The following is a 19,777-nucleotide window of genomic DNA, read 5'->3' on the forward strand; positions in this document are numbered from 1 at the left end:
TGGACCCCGCCAGAAGGAATTCTGTTACCGACGGGGTCCGCAACATGCCCTCTCTGCATGATTGGGTGGGATGGGTTGATGTAATGTGGAAGAGGCAGTCCCTCAGGTAACCTGGCCCCATGTCATGTAGGTCTTTAAAGGTGATAACCAACACCTTGAATTGGAACCGGAAGCAAACTGGTACCCAATGCAGCTTGCGTAGTAGAGATGTTATATGTGCCCTTCTAGGGGCACCAAAGATAGCCCTCACGGCTGTGTTCTGGACCAGCTGTAGCTTCCGGATACTCTTCAAGGGTAGCCCCATGTAGAGCACATTGCAATTGTCTATGTGGGAGATAACAAGGGCATGAGTGACCGTTTGAAGGGCTTCCTGATCCAGGAAAGGGCATAACTGGTGCACAATACAAAGCTGTGCAAAGGCCCTCCTGGCCATGGCTGCCTCCTGCTCTTTGAGCAGGAGCCGTGAGTCCAGGAGGACCCCCAGATTACACACCAGGTCTGTCTGGGGCAGTGCAACCCCATCCAGAATCAAAGATGACAAAGTCCCGGATACGGAAGAGACATTAACCCACAGCCACTCCATCTTACCAGGGTTCAGCTAAAGCCTATTGTTCTCCATCCAGACCCCTACAGCCCCCAGGCACTGAGAGAGGGCAGTCACAGCATCACTGACCTCACCCGGGATGGAGATGTACAATTGAGTATCATCAGCATATTGATGATACCTCACCCTGTGGTGAGGGATGATCTCGCCCAGTGGTTTCACATAGATGTTAAAAAGGAGTGGAGAAAGAACCAAACCCTGCTGCACCCCACAAAGGAGGGGTCAAGGGTCAGATCTCTTGCTCCCTATCACCATCGATTGGGACCAGCCCCAGAGGAAGAAGATGAACCAGCACAGGACCACGCCGCCCACCCCCAACTCCCTGAGCTGCCTCCAAAAGATGCCATGGATGATGGTATCAAAAGCCGCTGAGGGGTCAAGAAGAGCTAGGATGGATGCACTGCCACCATGCTGCTCCTGCCAGAGATCATCCATAAGTGCAATCAATGCAGTCTCTGTCCCATAGCCGGGTCTGAAACCTGACTGAAAAGGGTCTAGATAATCTATTTCATCCAGGATCCTCTGGAGCTGCAACGCCACCACTTTCTCAACCACTTTCCCCAAAAAGGGGAGGTGGGAGACTGGATGAAAATTGTCCAGAACAGTAGGGTCCAGCGATGGTTTCTTGAGGAGGGGGTGTGCTGGCGCCTCCTTAAAGGCAGTTGGAAACACCCCCTCCCGCAAGGATGTATTAACCATCGCCTGGACCCAACCACATGTCACCTCCTGAGCTGCTTTCACCAGACAGGAGGGACATGGGTCTAGATGAAAAGTGGTGGCATTTACTGTCCACAGGATCTTGTCCACTTCCTCGGGTCCAACAGGATCAAACTGTTCCCAGATAACTAGGTAAGTATGCTCCCTTGGTATCTCCACAGACCATGCCTCACACTTGGATTCTAACTTGGAACAGTTCTGAGCAATTTTATCCTGCAGATGCTCAGAAAACTCCTCTGCACAGCCCTGTAGGTGGGTCACATTTGGACAATCTTCATCCTTCCAGGGCTGATAATGCTGTCAATAAGTATTGTTGCACCACGTTTGGGTGTTTACACCAGTTATCTGAATGTCACACTGGCCAAAAGGGAAAGAAAGCAGCTGGGCTTAAATGAAATGCACAAAGGGTATGCTTCCATATGCCTTGCCGTGTCATTCTTGCTTTCATCTCTTTTCTAATCTTGTGGGCATCTCATGAGCTTCAAAGACTGTGATAGGACAAAAAGGATATCATGAATTCTGTATTTCTCAGGGTAACAAGCAATGTAAAGCTATTTGCTGGCAGGAATGGACTTCGTTTTGAGCTTGCCTCTAACTGGTAAATGAGTAGCCAGTTGTTAAACAAAGGCGGTACCTCCGTCCTTAAGAATTGCATGTTATGGAAAAGGATTCATTTCTTACAATCATGGGAGATGCTGATTTCTATTCCATTCAGCTATTTTTTAAGAACATTTCTATGTCATCACCCCCATATTGAAGGTGATGCCTTTGATATCATGGACCACGGTATCCTAGGCTGGCTTCGGGGGTTGGAAGTGAAAGGCAAAGTTTTGAGGTGGGTTCAGTCAGAGTCATTGGTGGAGAGAATGGTCTAGACCCCTGCTTTGTGGGTTGCCTCAGGGTTCTACCCTCTCCCGACTCCTCTTTAACGTTGTGAGAAGAAATCAAGATCTCTCTCTCCTCACCATACAGTCTTCCCCAAACACAGCCTTCCTGCTTTATCGCTTCCCCTCCTCAAGCAAGGTAAAAGGTTAAAGATTACAAATAGAATGAGTTTAATACAAAGAGATTAAAATGTAACAGGAAGCACCCAACTGTTTAGACAAAAGATTCCCTTCAGTCTTAATAAGAGACCTTGTAAAATGAAAGGTTACTCCATTTAGCATAGCCCATTCTTCCCCAGCCAAAAAGATTTCCATAATCAAATAACAAAAAGATCCCTTCCAAGGTGAACATTCCAAGCTAGTAGGCAAAAGCCACAGTCCAGTAGGGAACCTGGACTATCAGAACAGGAAACCACAAACAGCAGGGAGCCTGACCACAGAGCCCCTCCTCTCTGAACTGCGGTAAATTGCACTTTCCTAGAATTCCTAGAGAGCGCCACCTTCCAACAAACCAGCCAAGTGCACTTTCTCAGAAGTTCCTAGAGGGCAGGAATACTTTTGCATAACAATAGCCAAGCTTTCCTATATAAAGGGCTTCCAAGAAATTTCTAAGTGTGGCCACCTCTGACCAGCAGACTTTGTACCATGTTCTTGGAAAATAAATCTCTGGTTCAAGCAACTGCCTGCCTGGTAAGAATTTCTTCCAACAATATCTACATGAAGACATTGGGAGAGGTCATAGATCAGCATGAAGTGCAGTATCATCAGTATGCTGATGATACTCAGTCATATATCTCTGTCCCACCTATCTTGGTGAAGCCATTAAGGTTCTGTCCCAGTCCCTGGAGGCTGTGGCGGCCTGGATGTAGAAGAACAGGCTTCAGCTTAATCCTGCCAAGATTGAATGGCAGTGGGTCCAGGAACTGGAGAGTTTCCATCCTTAACTCTGAGTGGGGTTTCATTGCCCTGCTTGGGCTCTGTCTGCAATTTGGGGATCCTCCGGGACTCACAGCTCCTGCTTGAGGAGTAGATGGCAGTTGTGACCAGGGGGACTTTGCACAACTTTGTCTTGTGTGCCAGTCACTCATGCTTTAGTCACTTCCGTTTGAATTACTGCAATATGGTACACATGAAGCTGCCCTTGAACACCATCAGGAAGCTATAAATGGTACAGAATGTAGCAGTGCAGGTAGTTATGGATGCTTCTCACTATGCCTATGTGACACTAATACTCTGCAAGCTGGATTGGCTCCCAATTGGCTTCCGGATGCAATTCAAAGTGCTGGTTATCACATGGCATAGAACCAGGTTATTTGGGGGACTGCCTTATCCCCAGGATATCTGCCCACCTCACACACTCTGACAGGGAGAGGCTACGCTGGGTACCTTCAGTGAAACAATGCCATCTTAAGGGATCCAGGAGGCATGCCTTCCAACGGCAGCCTTCCTTCTGACTTAATGGAGTGCTCAACCCTGCTGGCCTTTAGAAAGGCTGTCAAGGCCTGATCTTTCCCCAGGTATTTGGGTCGTGATGTGTTAGAGACCCAAATGGATAATGGTGTTATTTCTGTTTGGATTGCCATTTAATTGTCTTTTTATTTCATTATTGCTTGTAGGTTTGTGTACTGTAGCTTTATATTCTTTTCATTAGGTTTTACTGAATTGTTTGTAAGTTGCCCAAAATAATCTTGGCTGATTGGTTGGCCATATAAATGTTTTAAACAAATAAACACTCACTCACTGTGGGCAGCTTATAAAAAGAAAACAAAAACATTAAAACACCATTAGTAATAAGAAAGATAAAATGCTAAAAACAAATCCAGTAAAACTTAGCATTAAAAACTGAAGTATTAAAAGTCTTGGGTGATTTGTTTCATAGTACAGAAAAGGCCTAATTAAGCACGGATGCCAATGGATGATCTAGGGATGCAGGGCATGCTTTAAGAGATATTCTCTTATGGGGTGGCCCTATAAGTTCATTGGCCCTATGCTGTTTAGTGGTTTTATATATCATTGCAAATACCTTAAATTGGGCTTGGAAGGCAATTGGCAACCAGTGATGCTATTTAATTGTGGGAGAGGCATCACCCACAAACACATACATGCTAGAGGTGCCATGTTCTTGGCTAGTTGCAATTTCTAGGCCATCTTCCATGGTCGCCCATGAAGTACAGGATCCCTGGGAAGGCCTTCTGGCATTGTGGGTGGGGCTCAGAGGAGAGGGACCTGGCTCTTTGCTTCTTCTATTCAATACAATGTAGCAATTAAAATAATTCAAAGACTTATTAATTAGTGAAGGATGCTTATGCAATACTTACAATCTATTTTAACAAATATTTTACATCTTTATCTCCTCGAAAGAAAGCTGAGCTTTCTTGTTAAGGAATGCTCTGAGAAAAATAATTATTATGTAGTTGGGGAAGTAGGACTTGCCATTCCCAGCACTGTTTCTTGGTTAAATGCAGGCATGTTAACACTCAGCACAAGCGGATGCTGGATAGAAGCCAAGGTAAATCAGTGATGCATCTACCGCCCTGATCTGGTGTGGCCCTTGGTTTCCCAGGGAGGAGCTTAATCTTCACATCTGCTTGGATTAAAAAAATGTTAACCGTCACAGTAGGAGCACTGCCAGAAGGAGTGTTGGATCTTTGAGGCAAATCCCACAAATCTTATCATTCCTTGTGCATTTGGTTAAGCCACATTCACAAGAATAAGCATTTATTAGAAAAGTATTCAGCCCTGCACACATGTATATACATACATGCATGCTTTTCCAGATTTGGAAGTACTACCATTTTCTATAATATGGGAACATGAAAGAGGCTGTGTCTCAATGGTAGAGCACCTGTTCTGCATGCGAGAGGTCCCAGTTCAGTCCTGGCATTGCCAGCCAAGGCTGAAAAACCTCCTGTTTAAAGACTTGCAGAGATATGGACAGACAATGAAGCCAATTCTGGGCTAGAAGGGTTATCATTTCAGAGAAATGCATGCCTTAGGATAGGGAACTGCCACTACAGAAGAGAGCAGAAAGGCATTCTTCTGTCAAGGGATGATCCTAATAATATTATGAATTGTATTCTGGATACTCAGAGGAGCCCTTGCTTCTTATTAGTTTGGAGTTTGAGAGGCTAGTCCTAATGCAGAAAATAGATACTGAGATGTGATTTAAAGTCAGTTTGTATGAAAGGAGATGGTCATCTATATAGTGATATTGGACCATCATCAGCCTCTTGTAAATAATTCTGTTCTTTCTTTCTCCAGCTCACCTTTCCAGGGCCATGGCTACTAGAGCATCATCTGGCATCACTGCTGCTTCCAGGGGCTCTAGTAACATTACAACAAGCACTGTGCTAACCACTACCCAACCCAACTTCATTGAAGGCCTTCTCAACAAAATCCCATGTAAGTCAGTTCAAGAGTTGATAGAATAAATCCATTCATTCAATGAACTTATTATGCTTAGCTTAGCTGAGAAGGGGCCCAGTTCACCCCCAAATTGAATTTCTTTTGCGAAGAGTCATTGGAGGCTTATTGTTAATACATTTACTCAAAAGAAAGAGGACTATGAATTTAAGACCCCCAAGGAACAGTGTGTGTATATATAATTTTAATTATAACTATATGCTCAGCTTCTTTACCTTGTTGACTTAACAGCTGCCACCATCTCTTGAAACTAATCCTAGAAAATTCCCTACCACTAGCACCACAGCCAATAAATGGGTGCAGAATGATATGTATCTCTCTCTGTCTCTTTCTCTCTCTCTCTCTCTGTATATATATATATCCACTAAAAACCACATTCCAGAAAAAGAAAGGCCAGAAATAACATTCTCCCCATCAAATTGATTAAAATTGCCTAAAATACACATACTCTATTTATAAAATTAATCCTTCCTCCCAAATCTAGACATACCAGACATTCTTTCTCATGTATACAAGCTGCTCAAACACACAAGCACACACACACATTCCCTTCCTTCTTTCCAGCAGAAACAGCCACAAAGCAGAAGGGGGAAAAGGGAGAGGGGCAGGTCAAAGGAAAAGTGTAGCTGCTCTGGGATGGGAAAGAAGGGATGGAAAAACTGGATGGAAATGAGAAGAAGGGAACTGAAGAGGAAGAAAAAAAAGGAGGGAGAACTTAGTTTAGGTGTTCCAAACAATGGTAAAATTGACAAGTTTATCCTTCAAAGCATTTATGTTGGCCTTTCCAGCTTTTTCTAGGGTTAGAGAAAAAGACACCCTCAATTTTAAATGTTAACGTTCGTTTACAATTACAAAAGTAGAGCATAGCTGGTGATGTAGACACTGCTAAGCAACTCCAGTAAACCTTGAAGGTTTTATTTAAAGTCCACTGCCTCTACATCTGTTCTATATTTGATAGCAAGTACTTGAGATTTGAGTAGAGAGGAAAAAGATTGTTGTCTATGGCTGGATTCACACATTACATTAAGCCATAATAGAGTTATGCTTATTTGTGGCTTGGGGTGTTGTGTGTACCCAGTCAGATGTGGTTCATTCAGTGTAACATGGTTAGTCAAACTACAGCTTGATATGATGTATGAAAATAGGCAGAGTCATAAATGTGATAAAGAAAATCTCATTTGGAAACCCACATTGAACAGATCACTTTTAGCAAGAGAAGAGAAATCTTCTTTGTACATTCCCAGTATTCTACAAGATCGTTTATTCTAGAAAATTATTCAGTTCTTATCAAGGAGAAAAAAGTCATCCATTTAATTCTCATGGCAACATATAATGCTTGGCAACTTTGCCAAGATTATAAAAGCAGTCTTCAAAAGTACTCCTGGATTGAAGTCAAATTCTCCATTCTGAAACATTAGGATTGCTGGGAGAATTTTCCAGGGCTCTTTTTTGACACAGTGAGTGAGAGAAGGCATTTGTTTCCTCCCTTTTTAGGTACTCAAGGACAATTATCAGTGTATATGAAAATAAGAACATTCAGTGCAGTCCTACCATATCTGTCCATCATGGGTCAGTGTGTCCAAGCCTATCTTCAGCACATTCTTTGGCTTCTGTGATCCTGCTTGTTTATTCTTTTCTGTCAACAGAATTCTGCCCCTTCTCCTTCATTCTTCAGAGGTATTAAGAATAATGCATGCAACGAGGATGACAGTAAGATCCATCATCTAACAGAGAAATAGGAAGACTATGGAAAAGAAAAACATGCAAAAAAATTACCCCTACCAAATAGTTATCATGCATCAATAAGCGATTACTACAAATGTGTTTATGCATTTCCTTTTCAACCTTTTGCTAATTGACTTCTGCAAGATAAGATGAAAGAACAAATTATTTAGCTTTGTACTTGGAAGGTAGCATTACATGTATACACAAAAGCCTTCTTTTAAGAAAATTAAGGGAACTGACCCAATAATTGACTATACCATTTGGCTTAGCGATTATAACAGTTAAAATATAATTTCCAATAATTCCTACTGTTTGTGTCCTTCCAGATGTGCTGGAGTCTAATTCCTGCCATGGTGAACCATGACAGTCAATAGGCATCCTGGCTGAGAGTAATGGAAATAGTAGTTTAACATCTCTGGAGGGTTCCAGGTTGGGTGTAAACTGTTATAAATGTTTAACCCTTTTGACGTAGTGGCCTTCCCAGTTTGTAGGTAGTTACTATGATTAGTCTTCATTTGGAAGTGATACTAGAACCTCCAAGACTTTGTCACTGGCCAGAAAGGATTCCCTGATTTGCATTACATGATTTATTTCCTCTTTCATGCCTCCTGCTGCTGGAATAGTACCCAGATGGGCTCTCATAGCAATTGCTGTGGCAGCGGGCCTAGTCCTGCTACTCTTCCTTATCTGTATCATCAAGTGCTGCTGCTGCAGGAAGAAACACAAGAAGAAGGAGAAACTCAACATGGCAAGCTTTAATGGCTCCTCCACCACAGCCAGCTTGGTAGGTTCTCTTAACTCTTGTGACGGGGTAGCGTTTTTATTTTAAGTTCAAACTCCAGGAGGACTTTACCCCCAAGGGAACTTGCAATGAGTTCTCAGTTACAGGACAGCCTGGCTCCAAGGCTTGAAGAACAGGTACATAGCAGGGGAATAGGAAAACATGATGGGTATAATCCAGGTGATCTAGCAGTGGCTAAGACTGGTAGTTAAGCTGATCGAATGTCAACTATTTCTTCTATCCTTACCTGTTGGCAAGTCCAGGAAAACCGAATTGCTTGAACCCATTATCTGAGATAGTTGTAGACTTGAGGACTGAGCCAAGTTGTAGACCAGCCTTCCTCGACACTGCTGCCTTCCAAACGCATTGATTTTAAACTCTGATAATCCTTAAACTTTATAAATTTGGTTGTTCCTGGATCCCCTTTGAATTCAGTAATCTGCTCTTGAGGAATTGATTGATCGATTACATTTGTATAGCCACCTATCTCACATAGTGACTCAGAATGAACTGTTCACCAAAATAAAGCTATCTGGAGACAGAAGAAACTTGCTGTTTTACAGCTGATTTGCAACTGTTCAGTTTAATCTGGGAAAATAAGAAATTTAAAATACATTGGTATTTTAATATTCTTCTGGTATTTCTGGTATTCCAGAAGTGGAAACCAGGGGGTCAAAAAAATCAAAATGGTGGCCATGACTGTATGATCAAAGTCATGATACACATTAAGAAGGGGGCAGGGCTTCAATTATGTACTCCTGTCTGCCTTCTTGACTTTTTTGACCACCTGTCCCTGGTAGCTAAGTGATTGGGAACAACTGACAGGCCAGAAAAGCTTACTTTTGGAGTATATCATTGTCTTGGATAAATCATTGATGAAGTCATGCACAGGTCTAATTTTCTCTATTTGGCACCAAATAGCTATTTCTTTGTACAGGTGGTCCTCGGTTTAATGAGTACTTGTTCAGTGACCGTTCAAACTTGCAACGGCACTGAATGAGTGGTACTTATGACTGGTCCTCGAATTTCTGGCTGATGCAATGCCCCAGCAGTCATGTGATTGCAATCTGGGCACTCAGCAACCAGCCCAGATTTCCAACCATTGCAGTGTCCTGCAGTCACGTATTTGTGATTTGCGACCTTCCCTGAAGGCTTCCTACAAGCAAAATCCATGAGAAAGTTGGCAGGAAGTCTGAAGTCATGGTCACATGAGGTCCTCACTTAATGACCCATGATTTGCTTAACAACAATGACTGAGGACTGCCGGAACTGCCATCGCTAAGAGGCACAGTCACGCGATATCATGCTTTACGACTGCATTGCTTAGCCACAGAAATTTCAGTCCCAGTTACCACTGTTAAGTGAGGACTACTTATATCACACTTGAAAAGTACAACTTTTCATTGCCACTGATATGACTTGATGGATTTTGAATTTGTTCTGTGCCTCCAAGAATTGAATATAATACAATAAACATCAGAAGGTTGTTGTTATGGGGAGAAGTAGGAGGATGGAACACAATGAGTTCTGGAATGTAAGATGGCATATATAGGGTATACCAAAAATCAGGCCTCACAGACAAAGTCAGGCCCCATAGACAATTTATTATATACATTGCATTAAATGTTTGAATTGGTTGTGATTTTTTTCTAAACACTTCCTTATTTATTTGACACATGAACATTCTGAAATACAGTATCATTTTCTCTGAAAAAAAAAATATTGTGATTGGCCTATGGGTGACTTTTGGTACTCCATATATATCAGATAGATAGATAGATAGATAATACACTACAATCCTGTGCATTTATCTGAGATTAAGGCCAACTGAAATCAAGGGGGCTTGCTTCTCAGTAGCATCCTTTGGATTATACTGTTAAAAAATTATTTATTGAATAGACTCTTAAAAAAAGGATGCCAATATTTTGACATAGGTCCAACCTGATATGGAAGACATTGAATGTGGACTGGAAGATGAGAAACGAGGACGGCTGCAATATTCCCTAGAGTATGACTTCCGTAGCCAGGAGGTATGTTTCACAAATCCCAGGGTGACATATTTGCATTCCTCTTTAATTACAAAGTGGTATTAAATAGCAGGACTTCTGCTTCTTCCTGCATTTCACGTGTTTTGTTTTCATGTAGGCAGCTTTGTATGTCTTCCCTTACTCCCCAATGATTATTCTCATCCAACTATGACAAATTTTAGAAAAGCTGCTGTCCTTGTGGCAAATGCTGATAACCTGCATAGCGTCTGGGTTCTTCCCATTCATTACTACTCCAACAGAGCTTGTCTGTCTGTCTGTCTGTCTCTCCCTTTCTCTCTGAAGCCTGTAAGGCTGCTCGACTCAATAACCCCTTTAGGTGGTGTACACTATTAAAAGCAGCTTAACACAATACAAATCAGAAAAAGAGTGACAAATGTCCAAGAAGAGCAAAACAAACAGACCCCTTTAGCATAAAACATTCCCACAAGGGGCCTGCCTAGTCTTAAAGCCAGGTTTTAAGGGCTCATTTAAATTAGATCAGGACAGAACCCATATGGATCTCTGGAGGGGATGCTTTTTCAGAAGGCAGGTACTGCAAGAAAGAAGATCTGCTTCCTGGGTCCCATAAGATGGTATGAGTTAATTGTTGGGATCCAGAGCATGGCAAGGATAGGCAGACACTACAAGAGTCAGACAGCCAGTCCCTATGGTTTGAAGGGCTTTCTAGGTGATAACCAGCAGCTTGACTTATACTCATAAACCTACTGGTAACAGGTGTAGTTCATGAAGCAGAGGTGCTACATGGGTATGAAGTGGCATGCCCATTACTGTCCATGCTGCTGCATTCTAGACCAGCTGCCACTTCCATCTTCAAGGGCAACCCTATATAGAGCTCAATGCAATCATCCTCATGTGAGATGGCCAAAGCATAAGTGACTGAAGGGCCCCTTAGATCAGGAATGGGCACAAATGGCACACAAGATGAATCTATGCAAAGGCCTTCCTGGTCACAGCTACCATCTGTTCCTTGAAGAGGAGCTATGAGTCCAGAAAGACACCCCCCTCCCCAGCTATAACTTGACCATCTGCCCAACAACCAAGGGAGGGTTGGGGACTGGAGAAAAATTGGGTCCAGCAATGGCTTCTTAAGGAGGGGGCATACCACCACTTCTTTTAACGCAGACAGAAACACCCCTGCCTTCAACAAAGCTGACACTACCTCAAGGACCCAACTACACTGCATCTCCTGGGCAGCTTTTACAAACCAGGAGAGGCATGTATCTAATAAACAGGTGGATGGGTTAATAATCCGAAGGATCCTTTTTATTCCATCAAAAGTAACAGGTTCAAACTCATCCCAGCTAACCAAGGAAGACTGTGCTTCAGATACCTCAGTCTGACTTATCCCATCAGAGTCCAACTCCAAGTGACTTTATCTGCCAGATGCCTAGAATATTCTTCATAGTGGCCTTATAAATGGTTCTGTAGCTCATCCCTCCCTAACAAGGAAGAAGTCACTTTAAAGAGGGCAAGTGGGTGGCACTCATCACACATCCATTTTGTTTGCTTTCCTACTCCATTTCTAGCCCATTTCTACAGATTTGCATCCTATCTAAACTTGATACACATAGCCCATTTCAAGAGTTTAATATTTTTGAATTGATTCTCTTTAAGTTGAAGGTTGGTGTGAAACAGGCAGCAGATCTAAAGGCCATGGATGATGGAGGTACCTCTGATCCCTATGTGATTGTCTTCCTGACATCTGACATAAGGAAGAAGTATGAAACAAAGGTTCACCGTAAGACACTCAATCCTGTTTTCAATGAGAGCTTCGTTTTTCAGGTAGGAAGCAAGGTCCTCTGTCAGTTTATTGATCTGTTTCAGTTCAGTTTGGTATTGTTAACATTTAACTTAGAACTTTGCAAAAAATATTCCTTAACAATCTTTAGTATAATTTTCACTGTTATTCCATGGGCTTGCTTAATTTAATTGACTTCAGTGAGATTACAGCCAGGTTAATGGCAAATGAGTTGCCAAGTTGAGTTTACAAACCCTGTCCTTTACTGAAATCACTTGGGGACTTGTACAGCATGTATTTAGGACTTTAAAAAAAATAATTCTGGATTCAGATCAACGTGCTGGTTATTACCTATAAAACCCTTCATGGCATGGGGCCTGGTTCTTTGAGGGACTGCCTATCTCTGATAGTTTCTGCCCATCAGGCAGGGTCTCTGGGTCCCTTTGATTAAATACTGTCATCTACCAGGACCTAAGAAGCACATCTTCCTTGTTGTGGCACCTGCCTTTTGTAACACCATCTCCCCCACCCCGCCAAGATCCATACAGCTCCTACCCTGATGAAATTCTGAAAATCTTTGAAAACCTGGCTGTTCTCCCAGGCTTGGGGATACGGAAGGGTATAGAACCACTGTTAGTTGTTTTTTGTTGTATTATATGGGGGTTTTATTTCTGGGCATGCATGGTACTTTTTCTGTTTCCTGTTTCTCCTCCCTTTACTTTTTAAATTATAAGCTACCCAGAGTCATCTGGAGTTGGGTGTCCTCTAAATTTAACAAATAAATAAATAAAAAGATAAAGTATGCATTGCTCTCATTAGAAATATATGTATCTGAATACCATTTAATAAGCAGTTTAACTCATACCACTCCAGTGTGTTCTTACAGTCCAACATTTATTTATTTATTTATTTACTTGCTTACTTATTATATTTGTATGCTGCCCATTCCCAGAGGCTCTAGGTAGCTAACAATAAATAAGTAAGCAATGAACATACAAAAATACTGGGGACCCCACCTGCATATTTATAAAATGCCTTAATAGTTCTCTACCCTATATGAGATTACATACATGGTTCACTTCTTCCCATAGCACCCCATCATCCATTCACAGATCCAAAAATTGTAGTCTCTCTCCAAATGTCAGCAAAAAGTCCATAAAGGGGTTCCAGAATTTTATAAAAATATTCCATATTTTAACCCTGATTGGACGAGTCAGCTTTAAATTCCTTTCTTTTGCTTCTTACAATCATAATCTTTAGTTCATCAAGTTGCTGTTGAATCTCCATGAAGACTTTCTTTCTCCCATCTCAAAGATTTTTTCAAGGTTTTAGAAACCTTCTTTTGTAAATCCAGAGAAAAAGACTAAAATTATCAAGGCAGAGTAACTTGGATGATACGTTATTGCTAGAGGCATTTATTGCCATTTGTTTTAAATGGCATTACATATGATTAGGCAAATTCTTGGCTGATAGGCTTATTAATGGCTGTTAATCAGAATAGTTGAAAGTGAAGTCTCCCTATTCAGAAGCAGCACATCTCAGTTTCATGTCAGGATATAACTACTACTACTACTGTGCTCCATGAGAGCTAATTTGGTGTACTGGTTAAAGGCACTGGGCTAAAAACCAGAAGACTGTGAGTTCTAGACTTGCCTTAGGCACAAAGCCAGCTGGGTGACCTTGGACTAGTCATTGTTTCTCAGCCTAGGAAGGAGGCAAGGGCAATCCACTTCTAAAAAAGCTTGCCAAGAACCAGGATTGTCCAGGCAGTCTCCAGGAGTCAGGAATGAGTTGAAGACACGCAGCTCCATACATCGTTGGAGACCCAATGTTGGGCAAGATGGGACTTTGACACAACCTTTTGAGACGATTCCTCCATTGCAGGATGATTTTCCCATATCACACAGATAAATTGCTTAATCAGGTCCCTATAATTTCAGAAAGACATGGGATTTCATCCATTGGGAAGTGGTAGAAGTCAAACTGTGATTCCCTTTTTTCGTCCTCTCTAGGTCTCCCAGGCACAGGTAACTGAGGCCATACTGGTTATGCAAGTGTATGATTTCAACCGCTTTTCCAAACATGACATAATTGGTGAGGTGTGTCTACCTCTTGTGGATGTGGACTTACAGCATGTAATGGAACAATGGCTTGATCTCTCTCCAGCTGGCAAGATAGAGGTACTTATCTCAGACATAAGGGTGATGGATTCTCCTAATTAGAGTAATCTGGCATCTTATTTATGTAGGGCAAGGGAAGCAACTCCCAGCCCCATTTTTGTGGGCCCAGAACCTTCCAAGGTTGTACCTATGGACATGGAAGCAAATGGTTGATCTTCAGCAGTGTTGTTTGTCACTTCAGATACAACAACATCACTAAAATGGGAGTAGTAAGCTTCTGGCAAGTCAAATAACTATTCCGTTCCCCTCTCAGGCTCTCCAGAAATGGAAAAATAAGGGGCAAATAATTTAGACTCCTTCTCACTAGTGATGTCACCCCCTCACTGCCACACCTTCTGTGGACCTCCCAGGCTGGGAAAAAGGATAAAACAAAATAACTCTGTCCCCTGGTCACAGGATACCTGCTCACCCTTGATGCAGAGAATGAAGTACATCTCACAAAAGTTTACATTAACACCATCTTGAAAACCTGGAGCCGGGGAAAGAAAATGCTAACTAAACTGGTTTGTAACTAAACTCTTTGTTTAACCAAAGAGTTAGGTGTTGGGGCGGATTCTCCTGACCATTCAAAAGTGCTCTTTCAGGCTTAATTATGTAGATTGTATCACTTTACTGTTATAGAAGTTTAATTATATAAGGAGCTGTTTCCCATACAGGAGGTTTTGTAAATTCTTCTGCGTGTGAGGCATATGTTGCCAAGGAAGAAGGCAGGAAGGAGACAATATACTGTAATAGTATGTATGGAAATTGTGGGGGTTGTGGCCCCCAGATGCAGCTGAACTGTAACTCTTAGTTGTTGGCCAACTTGGCTGGGGCTGCTGAAAGCTAGAGTACAGCAACGTCTAGTTGTCTCTCCTCCTTATCTGTAAGGTTAAGCTAGCAGTGAGAACACTTACTTGGTGTTTGTTCCTAGGCTTGGGTAGTCCCTGTGAAAAGGGATTAAACTAAATTACTCTCTGTTATCTTTCTGCTAGTAAACAACAACAATAAAAAGTTTGTTTTAGGCAGGCTTTTGAGAACCGGTAAAATGGCGTTGTTCACCTAGTCTTTAATTTGTGTGTGTGTGTACCATTTTATGTTTCTGTTTATTATTAGCTGCCTTGAGCACCATTATTTGGTGGAAAGGCAGGGAATTAATAAAGTAATAAATCTGTTTAGTTCCAGTTGTGTGCAAAATCTGAGGCGCCCCCGTTCAGATTGTAAGCTTTGACAGATCCCCAAATGAACAGATGCTATCACAACCTTACATGGTACAATGTTAAATGTCAACACTTTTCTGCAAGTTTGAATGCATTCTTACAATTTACCTGCAGTTGTTCATCGATTCACAATAAGAACACTGTGACTATGGCAAGTGCAGAAATGTGGATACCCTTTCAGCTGATGAGGTGCTACATTTTTTACAGTATAATGGTTAAAAAAGGCTCCTAAAGGCTAATGGTAGACTCATTAAGTCTACCATTAGCCAGGCAAAGACAATGCCACTGGATGTATAAGCACTCTGTCCCTCAAATCTCTCAAGCGATGATGTTCTGTTTATTTTCAACAGTCCTTGACTCTTCTAAAACAGCTGTCTGAGAATTTGAAAATGAAGATAATTCTGTCCTACAAAGTAGGGGAACGCTATAAAGGAATCTTTAAACACTCCTAGCTAGCCATTTCAGCTGTGAGAAAAGTTGTGAGAGGAAAGTTACATGGAACTGTGGAGGTCCAGACTAGATCTGGAAAACCAAGAAAAATCTCTGCTAGAACTACTTGAAAAGTGGTCAGATTTGCAAAAGAAAACTCACTGTGAATAACCTGCTGAAAAGTTTAGCTGACAACAGAGTAGTTGTCTATAGGTCCACAATACAGCACTGTTAACGCAACAATGATCTGTATGGGACCGTTGTCAGAAGGACATCTTTTTGCTCATCACTAAAGTTATTGTGATAGGGACGCGGTGGCGCTGCAGGTTAAACCGCTGAGCTGCCGATCGGAAGGTCGGCGGTTCGAAACCACGCGGCGGGGTGAGCTCCCGTTGCTCGTCCCAGCTCCTGCTCACCTAGCAGTTTGAAAACATGCAAATGTGAGTAGATTAATAGGTACCGCTTTGGCGGGAAGGTAACGGCGTTCCGAGTCATCATGCCAGCCACATGACCACGGAAGTGTCTACGGACAAACGCCGGCTCTTCGGCTTTGAAACAGAGATGAGCACCACCCCCTAGAGTCGGACACAACTGGACTTTACGTCAAGGGAAACCTTTACCTTTACCTAAAGTTATTGTACAATACGCACAAACAAAAAATTGGCAACACTGAAACATTTTGGAATAAAATGCTTTGGACTGATGAAGGAAAAAATTGAACTGCTTGGCCACACCTACATAAGATATATATATATAAGAACAATGTGTGGAACATTTGAGGAAAAGAGCACTTTGCCAACCATGAAGCATGGGGCTGGCGCTCTTATGTTTTGGGACTGAGTGGCAGTCACTGGCACAGGAAATACAGGGCAAGTGGAAGGAAGAGCAGGTTCAACTGAATATTCAACTAAATATCAACATATCCTGAAAGTTAATGTCTCACAATTTAGTGAAGACACTGAAACTGAAAACAGATTGGCTATTTCAGAAAGACAACAATATGACACTTACTTACAAATCAACCACAAATCATTCACAGAAAACAAAGATAAAGGTTTTAGAATAGCCTTCTAAAGTCCCCAGATCTGATTATTTCTGAATAATTCTAGAGACATCTCAAACATGCAGCATATGCAAGGAGACCTAAGAATATGTCTGAAGAGTTCTGCAAGGAAAAATGGAAAACATTTTCAAAAATCAAGAATAGTAGCTGGCTATAGGAAACATTTGGAAACTCTTATTTCGGCTAAAGGAGATATTATAAAGTGTCCAAACTTTTGCACCTGCCATATTCACTGTTTTTGTATTTGTATAAAGCTATGAAGAACTGCACATAAATAGCATGTGTTCAAATTGGTAGAAAGATGCTGTGTTTAATTTGTACAATGTTGAGGTTGCGTCACCTTCTGTTCACTTAGGAAGTTAGCAGCACACAACTTGACCAGGGTGCTGAAACTTTTGCCTAGGCCCACAATCCAGCAAGTGATTAATTTTATTCCTATTTTGTTTGGAATGAGGGTGAGAGTTGATGAAAGGTATTTCAGCCCCCCCCCCCTGCTTTCTCAGTGGTTGGAATTATTCTGCAGAGAAGCGTCAGGTAATGAAACAATGATGACGGATTTGAAGAGCAGAATGGAGCATCAAGGAAGATCCACCAGCCAAAACCAGGATAGCTATGAGCACACCTTTGGACACTACATAGCGCTACCTTGAGCAGCTGCTCCCTTTCATTCATCAATCATCCTGATTAGGCATAGAAATGGAGTTAAGTTTTAACCTGCAACCAAGGGGCATTCTTGCTGCTGGATAAAAGTGGTATCCACCCATCTGTGAGTCAGCTCAAAACAAGGCTGGCATAAAATTGGCTGTTCCTGTTGCCAGACCCACTCCTGCCTCTACTGTATGTGTTCTGAGTCACTCACAAAAGGTGGTGTCTTGATTTGTGAATGTGCCTCTTGATGTAGCCATGACTGATTTTCTCCTCCCGTTTTGCTGCTGTTCCTTTTCAGTATGCCACCAGCCCACTGGGGGTGGGGGGGTGGGGGGGACATGAATCAGGACCCTGCAGAAAGAATGGGGTGGGCCTGACTTCGGGGACTCTAGACGGGTTTGTCTGCTTTCTTATGCCCCATTTTGGCATCTCTCATGCTTATTTATCTTCATCTGCAATAAAAATACATTATGGAGTCCTTGGTATTCTCTGAGCTTGGTTGTTTGTTTGCAGACGTTTCATTACCCGACTAGGTAACATCAGTGCAAATTTGCACTGATGATGTTACCTAGTCAGGTAATGAAACGTCTGTAAGCAAACAACCAAGCTGAGAGGATACCAAGGACTCCACAGTTCAATTCTGTGCTACTTATATTCTCTTCCATTGAAAAATAGATTAAAATTGAATAAAAACAAACATTAAGAACTAAAATACATGTATCCAAGAGATACTGTAATTGTTAAGTTATAATAGCAAGCGGACCAAAAATATGTTACAATAGTATTTCAAAAAGAAACCAAAACAGACACAACCAAATCATATAATTGTTGTCCCCTTACGTCACTAACACAGGAAACATACAATCCAACCTTTCTGATACATTCTTTGAGGCATCCAGTGAACTCAGAATTAATTTCAACCTCAGGTCCCAAACAACATTGTTAACATCTTTAAAGATTTGCATCCATTGATGTTCCATTATTGGTTATCCCAACTGTTTATTCTGTAAGTTATAAATGTCAGTAATTTCAACTTTAAAGTTATTTCTAAATTTCTGATATACTGTAGGTTCAAAATTGATTTGATTTAGAAGCAGGCTCCATCAAAAATGATAGCCTCTTGGGGCTTTTTGGGGTGGCTAAGACATCTGATCCATGAAGTCACGAAGAGTCGGAAGCGACTAAATGAATAAACAACAACAACAAGACATCTGGTCCATATTAAGCAATCAAAACATATTTAAATGGTTTATATTGCCACTGTTATTAGACCAAGAAAAATCTGTCTGAAGTTGTTGAAATTCCTTAAAATAATGCTTACAGTAATTTGTTTAAAGTAATTATTCCAGGGTCTGCCAATACTTTCCAATAGAAAGTCTTACCTCTTATGTTTACGGTAGAAGTCTTCCATAAAATAAATATTCATGAGACTCAGTTAAAAACCCAATCTACATCCTGGTACATCCCAAATACTGTATATCGAGCTGCTTGCAAGCCAGGATATGAAGTTTTTCAATAAAACTTATACAAGTTGATATTCAGTTAAATTCTCAGTCTGCATGAATATAGATAACATAAATGCCCAGTGATATTTTTGAAAGTCTAGTAAATTAAAACTCCTTCATCTAAAGATAATCTCAGCTTAACCAACAAGATTATTGATAGCCTATTTTCCCATATAAATTTCCTCAATAGTCTATTGATCTGAATAAAATAACTATTTGGAATAGTTATTTGGAACAACAATCTATCTTGAGCTATATCCAAAATACCTATTTATGAGAGTAAATTATCTGATGCTGTCTGGTTTTGAAAAATCCAGACTGAGTTGGTTGAATTATGCATGGTAACACTCTCTGAAATCATCTAGCCAACAAAGCAATAAATATCCTAGCATCTACCTTAATTAATGAGATGGATCCATAAGTTGCACAGAATTTAGAATCATTACCTGGTTTTAAAATCAGTGCTATATAAGCCTTATAAAAGGATAAAGACAATTTACTGGATTTAAATGATTCATTATAGAACTCTGACAATATTGGGTCAACAAATCTACAAAATATTTATAGCATTGGACAGGAAAGCCATCCAGACTGGAGGCTTTTCCATTTTATCTCTAATATCTCTTGCAGTTTCAAAGGTGGTTCCAAGATACCAACAGGATCTTGTGAAAGCCAGTTTGGTCTACTGGTTAAGGCAATGGGCTAGAAACCGGGAGACTGAGAGTTCTAGTTCCGCCTTAGGCATGAAAGCTGGCTGGGTGACCTTGGGCCAGTCACTCTCTCTCAGCCCAACTCACCTCACAGGGTGTTTGTTGTGGGGAAAATAGGAGGAG

At 41.4% G+C, this 19,777-nt stretch overlaps 1 protein-coding gene across 1 annotated transcript in view; it reads left to right on the forward strand.

Annotated features, from left to right (window-relative positions):
* The window catches only part of SYT8 (synaptotagmin 8), a 28,645-nt gene that overhangs the window by 3,189 nt on the left and 5,679 nt on the right, over window positions 1-19,777 (forward strand). The window contains exons 2-6 of the mRNA XM_063289333.1: window positions 5,480-5,607; window positions 7,977-8,137; window positions 10,069-10,164; window positions 11,797-11,964; window positions 13,933-14,100. Coding sequence (XP_063145403.1) covers window positions 5,484-5,607; window positions 7,977-8,137; window positions 10,069-10,164; window positions 11,797-11,964; window positions 13,933-14,100 — 717 coding nt within the window. The 5' untranslated portion in view covers window positions 5,480-5,483. The remainder of the gene's footprint in view (window positions 1-5,479; window positions 5,608-7,976; window positions 8,138-10,068; window positions 10,165-11,796; window positions 11,965-13,932; window positions 14,101-19,777) is intronic.

This window comes from Candoia aspera, chromosome 1 (assembly GCF_035149785.1).
Source record: "Candoia aspera isolate rCanAsp1 chromosome 1, rCanAsp1.hap2, whole genome shotgun sequence".
In the NCBI taxonomy this organism is placed as follows: domain Eukaryota; kingdom Metazoa; phylum Chordata; class Lepidosauria; order Squamata; family Boidae; genus Candoia; species Candoia aspera.